The sequence below is a fragment of the Lepisosteus platostomus genome, chromosome 7, assembly GCF_059453375.1.
Source record: "Lepisosteus platostomus isolate fLepPlt1 chromosome 7, fLepPlt1.hap1, whole genome shotgun sequence".
Classification (NCBI taxonomy): domain Eukaryota; kingdom Metazoa; phylum Chordata; class Actinopteri; order Semionotiformes; family Lepisosteidae; genus Lepisosteus; species Lepisosteus platostomus.
Genome location: NC_142617.1, coordinates 12,894,749 through 12,912,487, shown reverse-complemented (window position 1 = coordinate 12,912,487; position 17,739 = coordinate 12,894,749). Strand labels below are relative to the sequence as shown.

Sequence of the window (17,739 nt, the reverse complement as noted above, 5' to 3'; positions counted from 1 at the left end):
TTCTTTAATCCTGTTGTCAGTATAGATTGCTCCTGCAGCTTGCTATGAATTTTGCTGACCAGAACTAAGGACAACTTGAAACATGTTTTATTGCTTTAGCTGTAAAAGGTGTTTAAGATTAGGTGCTCCTAATCATGAAAACGTTGGAGACTGAGAAAAACTGCTCTCTGGTTATTGGCCCAGGTTCATAAAGGATGAAAACAGTAAAACTGTACGTAGAAATAACAAAATTCTCTCAGGCCCATAGACAATTTAAAACATTTTAATAGTTAAGCCTACAGCCATACCTTGGTTGTATTTTGTCTAACACTTGTATGACAAAACGTGGTGTCTGAGATCTGTTGAATATAATTAAAATGGACGAGTTGAGCTTAATTTTTATTAAATACCGAATTCTCTCAGAAGATGTGCAGATCTAACATTTGTAAATTGCGAGACACTGGAGCAGTTCAACCCTACCTCTTCAACAAAAAAGTGTTGCCATCCCGCAACTAAAAACACTGACCTGAAAACCATCAAACATTATATTCATGGTGCCTAGAAAGTTTTTTGCGTGACCATTTGCATTTTAATAATATGCCCATTCATATAAAAAATATGATCTAGCACTGCCTTGTCGTTAGGTTGTAGTTTATAAATTCAAATTCATTTCTTTCAAATTCTGATCAACAAATTATAGCAATACAATTTACTGCATATATTTAAGCATCACTTCATAGTTAACACTTTATTGGGAAGTATATAAAGTTACATTATAACAATTTTATTTTCTCACAAAACATTGTCATATCACTGAAGTGTGCAGGTAATAATCATTTAAATACAGAAATGTCAAAGTGTTGACTGGTTTATCAGTTTTAGCATGATAAACTGCTACTCTGCACCAATGACATTGTTAGTTTTCCAGCTAAAGCAATCCACCCATATCTAGCTGGCCTGTGACATGATGATAGTCTAAAGCATAACAGCATTTCCTGTTCAATACAGCTTTGAATCTTTCAACCTTTGATGGATTGTTTGTGCTTAGCTTTTTGTCTATGAATTTCATCAAGCTAATCTTAAAAATTAACCAAATCCTTTGTGCAACAGCAACTATTGTGCATAATGGGACCTGTTGGGTAAAATCATTAATGTTACTAAAGCCTTATCCTGTTTCATTCCTCTTGAAAAAGAAGCTATGCCTCAAACTAAAAACATAGCCTTCAGATAGATGTTTATAAAATTCAACATGAACCCCTGCAGCTGACCAGAAGACAAATACTGTTTCAGGTTAATATGATTTACTACTTGTGCTAACCCACACCAAATCTGGACAAAACTAGAGTGCATGTATAATTTCTGACTCATGTCTCTTATCTGCTCTCAACTTGTACTCACTCTAAACCATTTTCTTCCTAATCTGGTCACTCTGCTAAATCCTGGAAATTACCCATCCTGCTGAAACCCCTCTTTACAAAGTAGTCTTTCTACACACCTTTCAGACCTCCTCCGTGCAACATTGTAACAGGGTAAGACTAGCTTAAATATCACACTGCAAGATGTCAGAAATGCATTTTCCATTGCACTAGATCGAACAAAAACTAACCCGTATGCTTGCGTTTCAGCTTCATTTCATGAGATGTATCCAGCTGCTACAGACACAATTTGTTTTAATTCAGGAACTGTAAGAGCATTTTAAAAAAAAAATCACAAAAACCTTTTACTCTGGTGTCCTTAGTAACATTTCACTTACAGGGCTTTTCTCAGCAAGTTCCAGTGAGTCAGGATCTTGGTAATTGGCTGCCAATATACTGTAAATACTGGCTGCTAGCTTCTGAAGTCCTTTCCCTGTTGTAGCTAAAGGATTTTTGTTGTTACCATGATCAGGGTTTCTCTTGTTTGCATCTAATCCAGCTGCAAACTATTTTTTCCAGTCATATCCTCCAACATTTCTGTGTCAATTGGATACAGCTCTTATTCTTTGTAATAAAAGCTAGGTGTGACCCAGACATGTCAAACTGATGAATATGAAGAACATGACTGCCAACTGAAAGTAGCGAGGTGTTTTCTCTCAAACCACAAACAGCTTAACATACCCCTGATTAACCGGTTTTATGATAGCATAAACTGAAGTTTAAAAACAGAACAGCAAAAATACAGAAATAGACACATCCCTTTGAAAATGCAAGAACGCCTGATCCAAACATTCTTCCCTGATGAGAGTTCTTTTCTGATGAGACACAGGTAGCTTTTATATCAGAATAGTATCAGGTAAACTGGAGCAAAAGCCTGAGGTGCTTTTTCCTTTGTCGAGTTACATGAGTGGAGCAAGGCCAGTGTGCCTCCCGGGCACATTGAGAGCCAATTCTTTGTCCTTAACTCCTTCCGCCACACGGTGGCAGTATAATAAGCATTATGCCTCGCTTGTCCGTCTTTCCCATGTCTGGGCAGTGAAGTCAGCGTCCGTGAGGTTGACCGTGAACGGCGCCTCCACCATCTCCGGCATCACCCGCTGCCCGGTGTTCAGGTTATTCACCCTCCAGGAGTTGAGTGGCCGGATAGCTTTCCTGAACCTCTGTAGCAGGACAGAAAGAAGCCGTCAGTAACAATGGCTCCGGGAAAGCAGGCTTGGCACAGAGCATAAACAAGAATATCACTGGGAACCTAATTTTTTCCCCCAGAACTACTGAAACTCAAAGAGGTGTAGGTGGTCAAAGCTAAACTAAGTTTTTGCCCACGTACTAAACATATGATAGATAAGACTTTATTGATCCCGAAGGGAAATTGAGGTGTAAAACTTCCTCCTAAATTCATCAGCTTTGGCAAACGCATTTGTGACATTTGTGATGTTTAGCAGCTGGCAGGACACCAATGGCTGAAACAACTAAAACATTTCAGTCAGAAAGCCTCACGGCTCTCCCCCCACCACCCTGCCAGAGCTGAAGATCACAGGTTGACTCACATCCCGCAGTGTTCCCGACTCCTTGGCGATGGCCACAACAGCCCAGATAGGGATCTGGAAGCAGCAGGCTGCCCCCATGCACACCCCCAAGGCTTTGCCCCAGCGCGGGTAAAGGTAGTCACCGTAGTGGAGAGGCGTGTTGTACATCTCAATGAAAATGTATGTCAGGATAAACTGAAATCACAACATGGGGGTTAAATGAGCAAAAATCTGCAAACATCTGTAAATGTGTTCTCAAGCTACTGTCTAATCAACAGATTTTGAGAGCCAACTTTGGATTCTGATTCTGATTGCAGAAAGGGAACTGATATTCCTGAACAAAACACTAAATCAATCTGACAACAAGAGAAGAACAAGGCCCCAGGAACCTGTGTTACAGCTCTTACCAGTAAGAGAAAGGGTGTGCAGAATACCCAGCATGCCTTGAAGTAGAAGAGTACTTTACTGCACCATGGAGGACAGCGGCAGATCATATCAATAATGTCCTGGCAGAACTGGTTCACACCTGCCAAGGCAAAGAAAGTCTGAAAACACCTCCTTCTTATATGGAGTAGCATACAGACGGCAGAAACAGGCACTGGAGTCTGAGAAGGGAGCTAGTCTGGGCTTCATCACGTGTTTGCCAAATCACATAAAAAACACGAATTCAGACGCTTGAAATTCTTTATCTGCCTATCATTTCCATTTAACCGTGCCACCAGCTTTAATGATTATTACCAATAACCGCATTGAAAATCTGGACTCCTAAACAAAATGATTTTTGAAAATTACGAATGACACCCAGCTGGAACCAATGTGATTTTAATTATACATCAGAGATCTATAGCTACTCTCGAATGCTATTTTGTAATCTAGGAATGGAGCATTTGAGAAAAAAAAAAGATCTAGGTCAGGATTCTGCTTTAACTAGCAGTTTATTCATGGATGTAACCCATCCAAGTTTGTCTCTTTGTTGCATCAATTAGGATTTGGCTGAACTGCTAGGGATTAGTTGGATATATACTGTAACTGGAAGTGAAAGCTGTGTCTCAGTATACTTCAGTGAGTATACAGATGGCAAACACACTGAAAGGCTGTGGTCATCCACCCGAAGAAGAAACTGGCATTGAAGGAAAAGCCGCAGTTGAGAGGCAAGTTCAGATCGAGAAGGAGAGCTGGGAGAGGAGTCAGCGGGGCTCACCGTAGAAAAACGAGATGCCGATGCACATGAAGAGAGTGATGATAATGAGGCCAAAGCTGGTGCTGAAGGAGTCGATGAGGGTGAACCAATAAATACCTCCCTGAGGACAACAAGCAACACAAGAACCATCAGACACATAGAAACACCTGATCCTCATTAGGCACAAGAGATAGCAAGACATTCTATAGCACAAGACATGAGCGAAATATTTTAGTATCTCTCCACATGAGAAAGCATAGGCCAGGCGGCAAGTATCCTAAGGGTAGAACTGCAAAAGGCATACGTTTTAGGAGATATAATCATAGTCGCAGACTACCCACTTGCATGAGAAAGTTTGAAAGCAATTTTGAGAGTGGAATTTTAGTAACACAGTAGTTTCCCAGGAACATCAAGATATTGATTCCACATGAAAAAGTAAAAATTCTTACAATTTTTCAGCATGAAACTAATCTTTACTTGATCCTTTGCAGCCCACAAACGCTGACACAGATCCCTTCTTGAACCTACTAAGGTACTGATGACTTGCAAAACATGCTTGATCCATAGACCATGAACAAAGCAAAACCACCCCAAAACTGGGCTATCGAATCTAGTAAATATACATTTTTCCTGTAGAAAATACAAAAGCTGTAGAAAGTATGGCTTTTGTTCCTTTGGTTCATGTTTTTTAGAGTTAGAGATACCATATATTACCTCAGCATGTGGGACATTCACTCCAGTAATAGAACTACATTTACTCTCAATATTCAAAATAATTGTAATGGCCCAGGCAGTTTGTTTTGAAATCAGTTGTGGACTATAAATAGAGCTAAAAGGATATACCTCCAAGCAAAAATGTAACACAAAATGGCTTAGAACTGGTTTTCACCTCCAGATAATTCAGTACAAGAACAAAGATTCCGCGGAATGTAACTGTGGCGAAGCAAATCCTTTCAGATATATTTGTTTCATCCCAAACACAATTCCCTTCAGCCATCCGTTACACTCACATCTGTGATCAGCAGCAGCCCCATCAGGTAGAATCCAAAGCAGAGCGCAGCCAGGAAGAGAGTCTTGTACTTCACACTTCCCCTCAGCTTTGGAAATTCATCTAGGATCGCAGTGGTGATGCCCTCCATGTTTCCAAACTGCAATAGACAGTTGCTAGCAATGTGAGCTGGCTATTTAACAAATGGCACAACAGCACTGAGTGAGCAGCATGGAGCAGTAATCAGGGTTTGGGAGTCAAGATTAGAAGGCTGAAGTCCTTCTTTGAACAGGTTTGTTGTTCCTTTGACCATGATTCTTAAGTCCTATTGCTCTACTCCATCTAGCTGTTAAAATGGTCGCCAGTTTAGAGGTGCCTATGCAAATATTGCCTCATCTGCCTTCATCTGCTTAGTACTACCAAAACCAGGACAGGTGTGGACTTTTACTTACTACTGCACTGAAAGCAGACCAAGATAAAGCACCTAAAGCAAGAATCCGCAAATAAAAGTGTATAACCTATTCACATTGTATCCCAGATAATTCACTAAAACTGTGGATTATAGACCTTCCTCAGACTCTACGAGAGACAACTTCTTTGACCCATTTCAAATATAAACTTAAAACTTTCCTTTTTAGCAAGGTCTACGTCTTTGTAGATGTCGGTTGCCCCATATCTGAAAAAACATGTATGCTCTTGTTTATTTTTTTCTCCTTTTACTTTTATTGTACTTTTATTCACTTGTATTATTATTACGACAGTAAGAGTACTTCTTGTAACCTCAAGAAAGATATCCTCATCTTTAGTGAAAACTGTATGACACTGGTTATTTCCCATTTCCAATTTTCCCAAAGTGATATACACAATAAATTACATGCATCCAGCTTCAAGAATGTGATAAACTCTACGGGGAGAGACAAGACACGACTGAAAACCAAGACTCCTATGTAAGTGGAATGTGGTCATCTTACCAGAGTGTCCACGCCCAACATAAACAGCATGAGGAAGAAGAGAATGGACCAGAAGACGGAGCCAGGCAGAAGCGCAAGGGCTTCTGGGTAGGCCACAAATGCCAACCCTGGGCCTGCAGAATAAAAATGGAGGAAAATGTGAGTTACACCCAATTAAAAAAAAAAATCTTAAAATCTGGTTTTCAGTAAAGATATTACATGAATATCAGATGAATAGATATCTGGGCTCATAATATTTATGACGATTTTTCTGTCATTACAACAGACAGTTAAGCTTTATGTTTTAAAAGATGAGTCTGTGATCTTTACGATGGATTAAACTAAGAGAAACCTGAACCTCTTGTAGCCAACAGTGATGTTGGCTGTGATGCTTACAGTTATGCAGTTATGTTGGAGTGAACAAAGCTGAACCATACATGATTTCATTATTCCAGCACCTGTATGTTTATACTTTTAAAGCATTATATGTGCCCTGAAAAGCCTGATCTGTGTTAAAATAGGGCCACGAGTTTTCTTTCCCCTGAAGTTAACCATATATTTGTGGGGGAGATTGCCTCAAAATAAATATTTGCCTTCTCTGCCTTCCAGCTCCTTTACAAAACATTAACCACTGCTTTACTATGTAGGGGGTTAAAAATAACATGAATTCTTCCACACTTACCTGTATCTGCCACTTTTCCAACTGGCACATTCTTCCTCCAGGCCATGTGTCCCAGAATGGAAAATATTGCAAAGCCAGCAAAGAAACTGGTGCTGCAGTTTCCAATGGTAATGACCAGAGTGTCCCTGGAACAAGACAGCCATTGACACATTGAAACAGGGCAGGTCTGCAGGGTGTGAGCCCCGGCATGCTGGGAAGGATGTCGTTGTCCATATTGATTTTGTTTACTTCCTTATACGTTTATAAAATTGGGATAATAACATTAAAACTATGGTTTATTTTTAGATCACTGTACTTTCCAGTTTACTTAAATAACTTGGAGAAATATTAACTCATTACATTCGAATGTAAGCCCACTTAGCTGAAAGACGTTTGAAGAAGGAAAGAAAGCAATCCACTTATTTCAATTCAAAGATTTATACCCGCAAGCACGCGCAAATGGAAATGTTCATGGGTTTTGCCAAACAATCTGAAGAAACAAATCTTATAATGTTATCGGTTAAAAGCGATAAGATTTACTTCTGAGAATTTTAACCTTAGGCACTCATCTTTTTATGTCATTTTTTTTTTGCTAAATAATTTTTCTTGCATTTGAAAAAAAAAAACAAGTACTTACCTGATGACGTTGTTATCAAACTTGTTGTAGGATGCCATGGAGAGAAGCCCTCCCACACCTATCCCCAGTGAATAGAAAATCTGTGACGCCGCATCATTCCACACCTGTCAGGTCAAAGATCAGACAGTCTGTATTCTTTTATAGTATTGACAGCAAAATAAACCCATGGCAATACTGTTACTTGTGTGCAGGCAGATCTTAATCTGGGTAACCCTGCTGTCCCGATCCTTCTCACAAACTATTCACTGGATGCAGATTTATTAAATGAAAATAAAGAGTCGTTTGTTAGTTATGCAGGAGAAGAGGCAACAAAATTAGCACAATTATAAACAAGTGTTTTGAATGCAGAAGAGGGTGACAGAACCAATTAAGTTAATGCCATTCCTAACAGGAAGTTTTTCAGCCTGGGTTTGAAAGTACTCAGGGAAAGTGACTCTCTGATATCCTTGGGGATAAAATTCCAGAGTTCTGGGGTCCGACAAGAAAAGACCATGTCACCCATAGAGTGTAAGTGAACTTGGGGGTCAAAAAGAATCAGGTGAATGAGGGTTGCAAGATGGGGAGGAGGAAGATAAGTCAGATATGTACTGAATAGCCAAGCCTTGTAGAGCCTTACAGGCGAGCAAGAGGATTTTGAAGTCAACACAAAACCTGATAGGAAGCCAGTGCAAGGACTCCAGGACAGGAGTAATGTGATGGTCCCAACCGGGTCAGGATTTTGGCTGATGAATTGCAGACATACTGAAGTTTGTTTGGTGTGGATTAAGATACCCCAGCAAGTCGAGATTTGCAGAAATCAATTCGGGAAAAGACAAATGTGTTGAGCAGCTTTTCAGCTACAGAACAGACAGCAAACCTGTGCGCTGGCGAGGCGCTCCCAGTCGGGTGTGAGGTAGAAGGCCACCCCTTGCAGGGAACCCTCCAGTGTGGCACCACGGATAATCAACACGATCAACACAAAGTAGGGGAAAGTGGCCGTCACATACACAACCTGCCATTTAAGAGCAACAGGAAATAATGTCATCAATATGACATGCATTATATGTATATATCCATCTTTCCAATACCATGTATTACATTCAAGTGTATTGTGTAGTGTGCAGCGCTACCAAACTAAACTGGGCAAATTACCACTCTGCCCACACTTTTTGGAAGGCTGCGGTGTAGTCAGGTACAATGCGTAAAACGTGAATACTTGGGCCCCCTGCCCTTACCTTGCCCGAGCTACGGATGCCCTTCAGCATGCAGAGGAAGATGATGAACCAGGCGACCAGCAGACAGATGGCCAGCTGCCACCTCACCGGCCCGGGATCGTGCAGGCCCTCGCTATTCGACACCCCCAGCACTTGTTCACTTCAAAGCCAGAACAGGCAACGATCAGCCAGGGCCTTAGCATTTACGACATCTGAAGTTTTACTGACACGCAAAGTTGCATACCTGGAAAAGCTTGTTTTGGTAAAGACGCCGTTATTACATACCCAGGCATGTTTGGGGAATACTTCAGCTATAAACCAATATAACACTAATTGTATTTCTACTCATATTTATTGAGAGACAAAGCATGCTAGTGATTCTTGCGCTGTGCAGTAATCTGTGATCATCAGAAAGAGAAGGACACGAACATGCAGAACTCACTTCCAGAACACTTCCGTGGCGCTCAAGGTACTGCCGTTTCTCGTCCCATTCACACTTGTTTCGTTCTGTTGAGAGGGGAGAGAAAGGCCTTATCTTCTCACACATGGTCACTCTTCACACAGTAGTGTGTATGCTCACCAGCTTAAGGTAGAAGTTTCAAACCAGATTCTGATTTTTGACATTAATCATCCTTTTAGTGCCACTGCTGGCCAATCAGGCAGAATAATGGAACTGGGAAAACAGTACTGAGTGCAAGTGAGCAAGGGGCTTGAACGAGTAGTCATTCCTTTCACGGTGTGGGCTTCAGTGCACCTTCTTCTTCTCCACATGATCGCAACAGAGTACTATACACTGAATTTGACTTATTCTGTCAGTTTTATGATCTAAATCATATATTCCAGTTAACCTACCTACAGTATAGTCATCACTGCAAAGGGACACCCAGATATGAAACAAAATTGTAACTCAAACCTTCCCTCCAACCAGTCCTTGGCTCTTTGGGTTTGTTTTTTTTAAGTTTAGACAATTTAGAAAGTTTCAAGAACTTAGCCCATTTCACTTATGGCCTAAGGGAATTCAAATTTCCAATTGCCCAGAAACGGCAACCTTCAAAGTACAGTATAAGACACATCTGACTTACACCACACAGGCCAGCATTTGAAATGGCGTCGCAGGACCAGGGCAGGGGACTCTGGAAGGACATGCCCAGGTAGTAGAAGGTCCAAGCAATGATCACATTGTAATACAGACAGACTAGGGTGGAGACGCACAGCATTCCAATGCCAATACCTGCAGCAGAGTCAAGTGGTGAAGAACACAGCCATCAGAGTACCACTGATGAATGAGGAACAGACACCGTAGAGCCTAAACAGACAGACACGGTCCCTGCTGAAGAGGCCTTTTACGACTTTCGCTGGCGTGCCTAGCTTTCAGAATAATCCATGTGTTATTAAAGGCCATACATGTGAACTGTGAAAATGTAAGCTTCGTCAACAAAAAAGGGAAGACAGCGAATACCAGGAAAGGTAGCTTTGGCCCTGCTTTTACAAACATGAAACCAGGGGATGCTTTTGATATACATACTACAGTGTGATTATGAAAAGGTTCTAATATTTTTTTAACTAAGCAGTTTAAGGAAGACAGTTACGCCACATAAGAAAACTAATCAAATAAGCCCCCCAATTCTTAAATAATGGATCCTACCTTTGAGTAGGGGACAGCATTTCCACACGGTAATGGGTCCTGCTGCTCCATACTGCCCCAGGCTGAGCTCCATGAGAAACAGAGGCACTCCAGTGAACAGCAGCATGATAAAATAGGGGATGAGAAATACACCTGGAACAAGACCAATACATACAGTGGGTTAACTGACAATTCAATGTGTCCCACAGAAAAATGCACAGGAGGAAATACACAGAAAGCTAAAAAGTCAGTGTTACCATCTTTTTCACAGTTATCTCCCATACAACGAGTGTCCTACTTGGATATTTCTCAAATCAGGGGATCTCATTCCCTGGACTTTGTCAAATTTGGAAACATTTCCCTGAAACATACTCAAAATCAGTCAGAAGGAACACCTGCCGAATGAAATACAAATATAAATATAGTGTAGAATTATCAATGGTAGTGATGTTGATTATTTCAATAATTAACATCACATTTACATGCCATACATGCATGAGTTGACAGATTATGTTTTTTTTTTGCTTTCCAGAAATAAATATTTTCTATAAGGATTTAGTAATAAAGGTGTTGTAATTACTTGTGACTCAGAGGATTAAAGAGTGATTTTTTTAAAATCTGAATAATAAAAAACAGAAGTGATCTGTCCTTCAAACGCTTAGAATGAAATACATTTGTGTGAAAAATGTCATCCTTGATTCTTAATCTGAAAAGAAATCTCAGAAGTATCTTTAAAAGAAAACAGTAAACTGCCTCGACATGCATTATATTGCAGTTTCAAAGTTTTGGGATGGGCTCCCTATAGCAGGAAAGATACCTTATGTACATGTACTGCTTGGTACACTATGTCTAATGGTCACACCTACTGTGTTCTCCTTGTCAAGGTAGAATGTAGGACAAGCACGCCAGACATGTTTAAACACATCATGGAATCTAGCGCCAACACTGCTCTGAAACAGCAGCACACTAATTATGGCATAAGAGCATAATTCAGGGGTGAGTATGTTTTAATTGCAGATATAACACACCAGAACTGGTGTCAGAGTAGAGAATTACAAAAATAAGTGCTGTAAAACTAAGTAGCAAGTCATTTATTTAAAAACATTCCAAATATTTTAAATACGTTAAAGTGAAGTCAGTTTTGTCTTTTATCGTTAAAATGCTGTTTTAGTATTTCTAGTATCACCACACTACATTTCCAACAGCCTTATTTAACTTTATTTTTACTGAAACCTTGGTTCTACAAAGGGAAAACATAAATCAAAAGAGTATCAGAATTTCTAGTTTATTGTCTGATTTACACATTTCTTGTCTTGGTCGTTTTTGATTTTTTGAGAGTGTCTTGAACATTTTTTCAAAGAAAACTAAGAATAACAGTGAACTGTTCCAATTGTTTTTTCCCAAGGGGAGATGTTTTAAATTTAGTTCTTCTTTAAGTGCATACCTGTGGAGTAACATTCAGCACACACAGAACAGGTGTGTCTGGAAGGCCTAGGGCCTCAAAAACACTGTTGTTGCCATGGCAACTGAAGCTCGTCACACAAAACAAAACAATCCCTCTGGAGTTCATGAGTAAACTATGCAGGTGCTGCAGTGTTGTGTTGGTTATATTACTGACAAAAGAGGAATAGCTTGAAGCTAAACCTGATCAATGCCAGACCTAACAAATGCTTTAAATTGTAGCTCTGGTAGAGTTCTGGTAGTGTTTCTGTGTCCATTGAATATTGAGTCAAATTATTGTAGGCAGACACTGCACTCTAAAACATTTTCAAGTACAAGTACAATGGGTTTTTGTGCGTCACTACCAGGCATTATGAAAGCTATAATTGGAATTTAGCTCTCCAACCCTCACCTCCTCCATTGCGGTAGCAGAGGTAGGGGAACCTCCAGACATTGCCAAGCCCAACACAGTAGCCGATACAGGAGAGCAAGAACTCGTATTTCCCTCCCCACTGCTCCCTAGGAGGTTGAAGATCAGGGGGTGGAAATGGAGAGGGGGGCCGAGACTCAAACTGAGGCTGGGATGAAGGGTCAGCAACATCATGCACCAGTGACACACCATTCAGCAGCACCGGGCTCTGAAATGCAGAGAAGAGCAAAAACAGCAAATCAGGAAAGTAGTGGACAAGACTTGGTCAATCTAGGGCAGTGGAAACAGCATTTTTTTAAAAATTACAGGTGTTATAGTAAGCTTCTTAACTCCACTACATGACTGACAAAATCCACTTCCATAAACACCCTGTTCGGGTTTCAAAGGTTATGAGCCATTGAAACACATCCTTGTTCATTAAAATGTATAAACCTTTACTATTTACCAACAGACTGTTTACACTTCTTGTATTCCTATTAAGAAAAACATACAATTAACTTTTCACAGGTCTTTCAAAATGCTAATGTAAGGGTTCCTGTAAGTGATTTAGGTGCATTTAACACTGTATAATTAATTAGACAATTGCTATTCTTTCAAAAAGGTGTGGTGAACCATACAATGATACACAGTGGAAAAAGTAATATACATTTCCTGTTCTTATTGCAAATCTAGATGACACTTGTACAGGCTTATTTTATATTTCATGTTCCCCAAGAGGTTTCACAAGCTATTTTTGACATAGGAAGTACTAATTTTTGGTTAATTTGACTTTTTGGAGTACATATCAATTCAGGCCTATAAGCAGGCCCTTGTTTATAGTTACAAGCTGCCTGTGTTCATCAAGAAAAATTCTGAAAATGTATGGTAATGCTTTGTTCTGAGGCAATGTAAGAAACCATAAATCAGTGTCATATTCTGAATCTATAAAAGGCTTGGGACTGAATTCTGCTCCCACAGATGTTCCCCAGTATGAATTAAGTACAACTATGTACCATACTAAAGAATCACCAAACAGAATACACAAAAACTCATTTACGGGAAAGAAACTGCATTTGTCCACTTTTTCTCATGTACTGGTTGGTTCTAAAAAAAAACAGAAAGAATCTTCGGGCAGCCATTTCACCACTGCAAAATCAGGTTCAACCCATTTAAAAAGTAACCATAAACCTCTCAATAACAGTGTATGCCCTGTTGCCACCTTACAGTCAAATTTTAGCTTCTATGAATATCCAACGGTTTCCACACACACTACAGCCTTACTTAGTGCTGTAAATCAAAACGGGAAGTTTCACATAAAAAAAAAAAAAATCAGGAACTGAAGGTTTTGTACCTCACATGTTCTATTTGCATCAGAATCTTGAATTTCACCCTCTGAACAAAAGATATTACAGAGGAAGTTAGACAAATGTTTGGCAGTGAAGTAATTTCCCCATCTCATTTGCTGTGTAATAAGCCTTTGCTGCCACATGTTCCTAAGCAAAGGATCATTACTATTATCACAGATGAACAGAACATCACTAATCGCCAATACAAAATAACACTAGGACACACATTAGAAGCAGTGTAACAGCTATTTTCTCATTTCAAATCTACTGTCAGATTTTGAAAAAGTATACAAAATAAACACAAAGCAAACAGTAATTAGAAAGTGCCCTGCGGTTGTGTTCTCTCTCCTTCTTGTACTTATTCATTTCATTCTGTTGATGCATGTTTTTGCACATCTGATGTTGTTTTTGCACATTACCTGTTACCTTTTTGTTGTTTTGCACATTGCCCATTGTTATTTTTGCACACTGCCTGTTGTCTCTTTCTTTTATTATATAATTGTATTGTTTTTTTTGTACTACGTATCGTCTGAGAGCTAGCTAAATAGCATTTTGTTATACCATATACCTGTATATGAGTATAATGACAATAAACTTGAACTTGAACTTGATTATGGTGATTGTAAGTGATCCCAACTGAAATTCCCAGTCTGTCGTCTAAAAACATTTAACGGTGTTAAAAATAGCAAAGAATTGTCAAGCAGGCTTTTATTATAGAAATCAATCATTTCTAATTAACAAAATTTTATATATATAATAATTCCCATAGCAGGAGTATACCAAATAAGATGGGTTAAGTACTGTAGATGCTTCTGTGGATCTAGGTCAGATAGTTTGTCTGTTGTCTGCCATGGCACTCTGGGTGCTGTTAGTTTACATGCATCGTTTCCTGTTGGTGAGAGACTGTGGGTCAGAACTTCTTTTCTGTGCAGAGTAGTGAAGGCAACCACATTTCCCTAAAACAAGTGCCGAAAACTAATCCAAAAAATATCATTTTGATGTTTGATTCTGATCAATTTAAAGTCATTAAGGGCCTGTATGGATACACAAGAAGATCATTCTCAAGTTGCCAGAAATTTCTACAATACTCAGGTAGTCCTTGACAATAGTTGTGACACTAGTGGGCATGAAATAATAGTAAAAAAAAAAAGCTAAGGTTTTCATCAGCCTGTTACACAAAATGCAAAGTCAATTTTATTTTATTTTTAAAAAAAAGTTTGCTTTATTCGCATTCCAAGCATGAGATTTCAAAGTTTTCATTTTTCATTTCATTTGGAAATTACTGAAGGCAATAATAAGAAATACTGCACTAAAAAGAGGAAGCGTTGATGAGGGAACCTCACAGAAAGGAATCCATACTAAGCCACAAGCTAAAAAATTTTTTTTAAATCACCCAAACTATCAAAACACAATCAACAATTCAATCAGTTGATCAGATGCTGATTAGAATTAATTCAGATAGCATGATGGGATGAAGGCCTACTCGATTAAGTCATGATAGGCTTCGCCATTATAACATATACCAGTATGTTCAGTCATTGCTGTAAACTAGTGACCTGCAAAAATAACCATCCTGAGATTAAATTAACAAAATACGGTTTTCTTGCAGTACCCGTTTCCAATTTTAAAAGTAAAAACATAAGGGGATGAGAAAAGATTTGTTAAAAGCGTCTGTGTTTGCGTTTGGTTTTGCGGCATGAAGCTCAACAGGTTCTGTCAATCGCCGCCCGCAGCTTTTAAAAGAGGACATAAAAAAAAACAAGGAAACGCACCTCTTAACTACTGAGGTCATCGCATCGCTAAGTGGAAAAAAAACAGAAGGGTTTTACATTTTTTTCTCAAAAGGAAAATCTGTCGCATTTCCATCTGACAATAGCACTCGTATTTTGAATGTACCGTAAGTGGGAATTCTTAGACCAAGTTACACTTAGCGATAACCTCCTTCAACATCTTCCACTATTTTAACTGTTTTAAAAAGGTGTGAATTCACTGATAATCGCCTGTAGTATGAAATATTATATATAAACCCATGATTATTAGCAATATCCGTAATTATATGGGTATTAATCAGCCTAAAAGGTGACCGATATTATATATTTATCCCTGGAGCACTACCAAATAAGAGTGTCTAAAAGACTCAAGAGCATGCCCGGTCACCTGTGGACGTGATGCTGTTGTTTTCTCCGTGTCGTTTCCTGGCGTCTGTTTCGGCTCCTTTTCCCGCATCTCCCCCGCTAAGGGATCAAGGCTCTTCTTTGGGTGATCGTTCCATTGCTCAGGTAGGGGTTTCATGAAGAAGAGAAATCGTAGTACAGTTCCAACGGGGACTAGAATGAATCCAATATCCAACTAATAGAGATTTTTTCTTTCGAAGTTTGAAATTGTGTTTAATTCTAAACCCGACAGGTAGAAACAGGTATCATGTCTGCCCCAGTCAGGAACTACTCGGGCGAGCGTAGCGTGAGCTCTCCTGCTGCCTCTGTATAATAGCTCACCTTAAAGCACCCGAAACCACACCCCTGATCAGGTAACCTCTCTCTACTTTGTGCTTTAAAACCATACACTCAGGAAATAAATGTTTGGTCCACCCGTCGGTTTTTTTTAAGGCTTACATCCTTGCCGATTCGCTCTGCTACGGGTTCCCCCGTTTAAAACGAAATTCCACGTAAAGACTAAAGCCACATAAAAAGTGGTAAATGTATTTTATTGCTGTATGGCAATTAAAGGTAAAGGTCTTTCGGTTGTTGATTTGCAAAATAACAAAAAAGGGATTATGAATGGAAGCTACATTTGTGTGTTGTAAAAAAGCACATCAGTTCATTTGTTCTCAGCTATACTGACTGAAATTCCATCCTTAAAATTTAGTTTCTGACTTTCGTATGCTATTACTTTTGGACCATACAAGCATAGGCTAAACTGTCCAATCCAATTGGTCTGCTGGAGGTAGTTAATGTTTCACATTATCAGAACAAATTGTCCTTCAGACCAAAAACGTATATAAAAGGGAATAAATCTGAATGAAAATATTTTCTAACCTCCTATCCATTGTTTTAGTTTAAGATTAAATAAGCAGAACTTTCATTTTACTTCTGTGTTACTAACCACCTTTCGGTAGCATCAAAGAGAGTGTCCTGCTGCGATGTTCTGTTTTCTATTAATGCAGAAAAAGTCCCAAATTCATGGAGCTTTCTTCTTTGCCGTTGTTAGATGATCCTGAGGTAAGGGAGAAGCAGAAGCAGAAGCTCTGTGTGTGAGCACAAAGTTGGATTTGCCCTTGACAGTGTAATTTTATTTTAAAAAAATCTAAACTGGAAGTTCATTGTATTACACTGCTAAATAAGATATGATAGCCATAAAATGACACCGCAGGTGTTAAAAACCATCATAACCTTCCCTTGTTACAATCACTGCTAATCTCCATTGCAGTCGTATGCATACAGTATGTCAGTACCATGACATTGGTTTGTTGCCAAACCAGTCTCTCGGTTTATGACGGAGTGCCACAAGGCGAAAGTACCAGATAGCCTGTCACCCCTGCCCCTGTTAAAAAAGTCCTCAATATGGTACAATTTGACCATCTGGACAAATTTATGTAGTTTTATTCACTAGGTAAAAAGTCAGCAAGGATTAGGTGTAAGGAATGGACAGCCAATTTGAGTAGAATATTCAGTGGCACTGTGGTATACAAATTTAAAAGCATGTGATGTTCTGTGCTGCCAAAGAGTGCTTTACAGACTATCTCTGTCAAAATGCAGTTTTTGCATTAGTCAAAACTAAGAATCATTTCTTTACTTTCTTTTCTTAAAGAGGTGGAAAATATACAGTACCCACATACAGTCTGTCTCTTGGTACAGCACAAACGAAAATCCAGTTGAAAATGTTAACATCATAAAAGTATTTGTTTAAGAAATATGAGGAAGCTCATCATTTTCTTTTCACGTATTTTAACGGCAACAGCTCTGATCATGGGCTTGACATTGACATTGGCGAGGGAGAGAATAACATGACAGGAGTGGAGTTCAAAACAAAGGCAGTCTAAGGTGTGGTCGAGGTATTTTTTTAAGTGCACTAACATGATGAATGGGAGTGTCCCAGAAGGAAGATGGAGATGAATTTCAGTGGCTCTAGTGAAAATGGTCAGCTTACACAATTGTAGCAGTAACATCGACAGAAACACAAAATGTGCTGCACAGTGTTATCAAGAGTAAGTAAAAAAAAAAAACTTTAATAACTTCGCTGCTATTACGGGGTGCACTCCAGATAAAATCATGGCTGAGCTGATAGATCCAACCCCACCCTTTTTGTGGTTTAACAGCATGTTCACACAAAACGCCTATAAATTTCTACCACTGCAGCCAGTTCTTTGGCGCACAGACAAAAATTACAAGCAA

At 39.3% G+C, this 17,739-nt stretch overlaps 1 protein-coding gene across 1 annotated transcript; it reads right to left on the bottom strand.

Annotated features, from left to right (window-relative positions):
• Positions 1–246: 246 nt before the first annotated feature.
• On the bottom strand, positions 247–15,845 carry slc6a7 (solute carrier family 6 member 7). The gene is made up of 15 exons (XM_088639350.1): positions 15,506–15,845; positions 12,006–12,231; positions 10,175–10,306; positions 9,612–9,760; positions 8,972–9,036; positions 8,551–8,689; positions 8,193–8,327; positions 7,337–7,440; positions 6,721–6,845; positions 6,060–6,172; positions 5,111–5,248; positions 4,122–4,221; positions 3,328–3,446; positions 2,942–3,115; positions 247–2,554 (listed from the first exon to the last, which is right to left on the bottom strand). The coding sequence occupies exons 1-15, from the start codon at positions 15,638–15,640 to the stop codon at positions 2,393–2,395; spliced, it is 2,016 nt and encodes a 671-aa protein (XP_088495476.1). The 5' UTR covers positions 15,641–15,845; the 3' UTR covers positions 247–2,392.
• Positions 15,846–17,739: the final 1,894 nt, after the last annotated feature.

Coding starts and splice junctions, on each gene's coding strand:
- slc6a7 (XM_088639350.1), bottom strand. CDS start 15,640: ATGAAACCCCTACCTGAGCAATGGAACGATCACCCAAAGAAGAGCCTT. Junction 8,328..8,550: donor GCATCCGTAGCTCGGGCAAG/GTAAGGGCAGGG, acceptor CTTAAATGGCAG/GTTGTGTATGTGACGGCCAC. Junction 7,441..8,192: donor AGCGCCTCGCCAGCGCACAG/GTTTGCTGTCTG, acceptor TTGACCTGACAG/GTGTGGAATGATGCGGCGTC.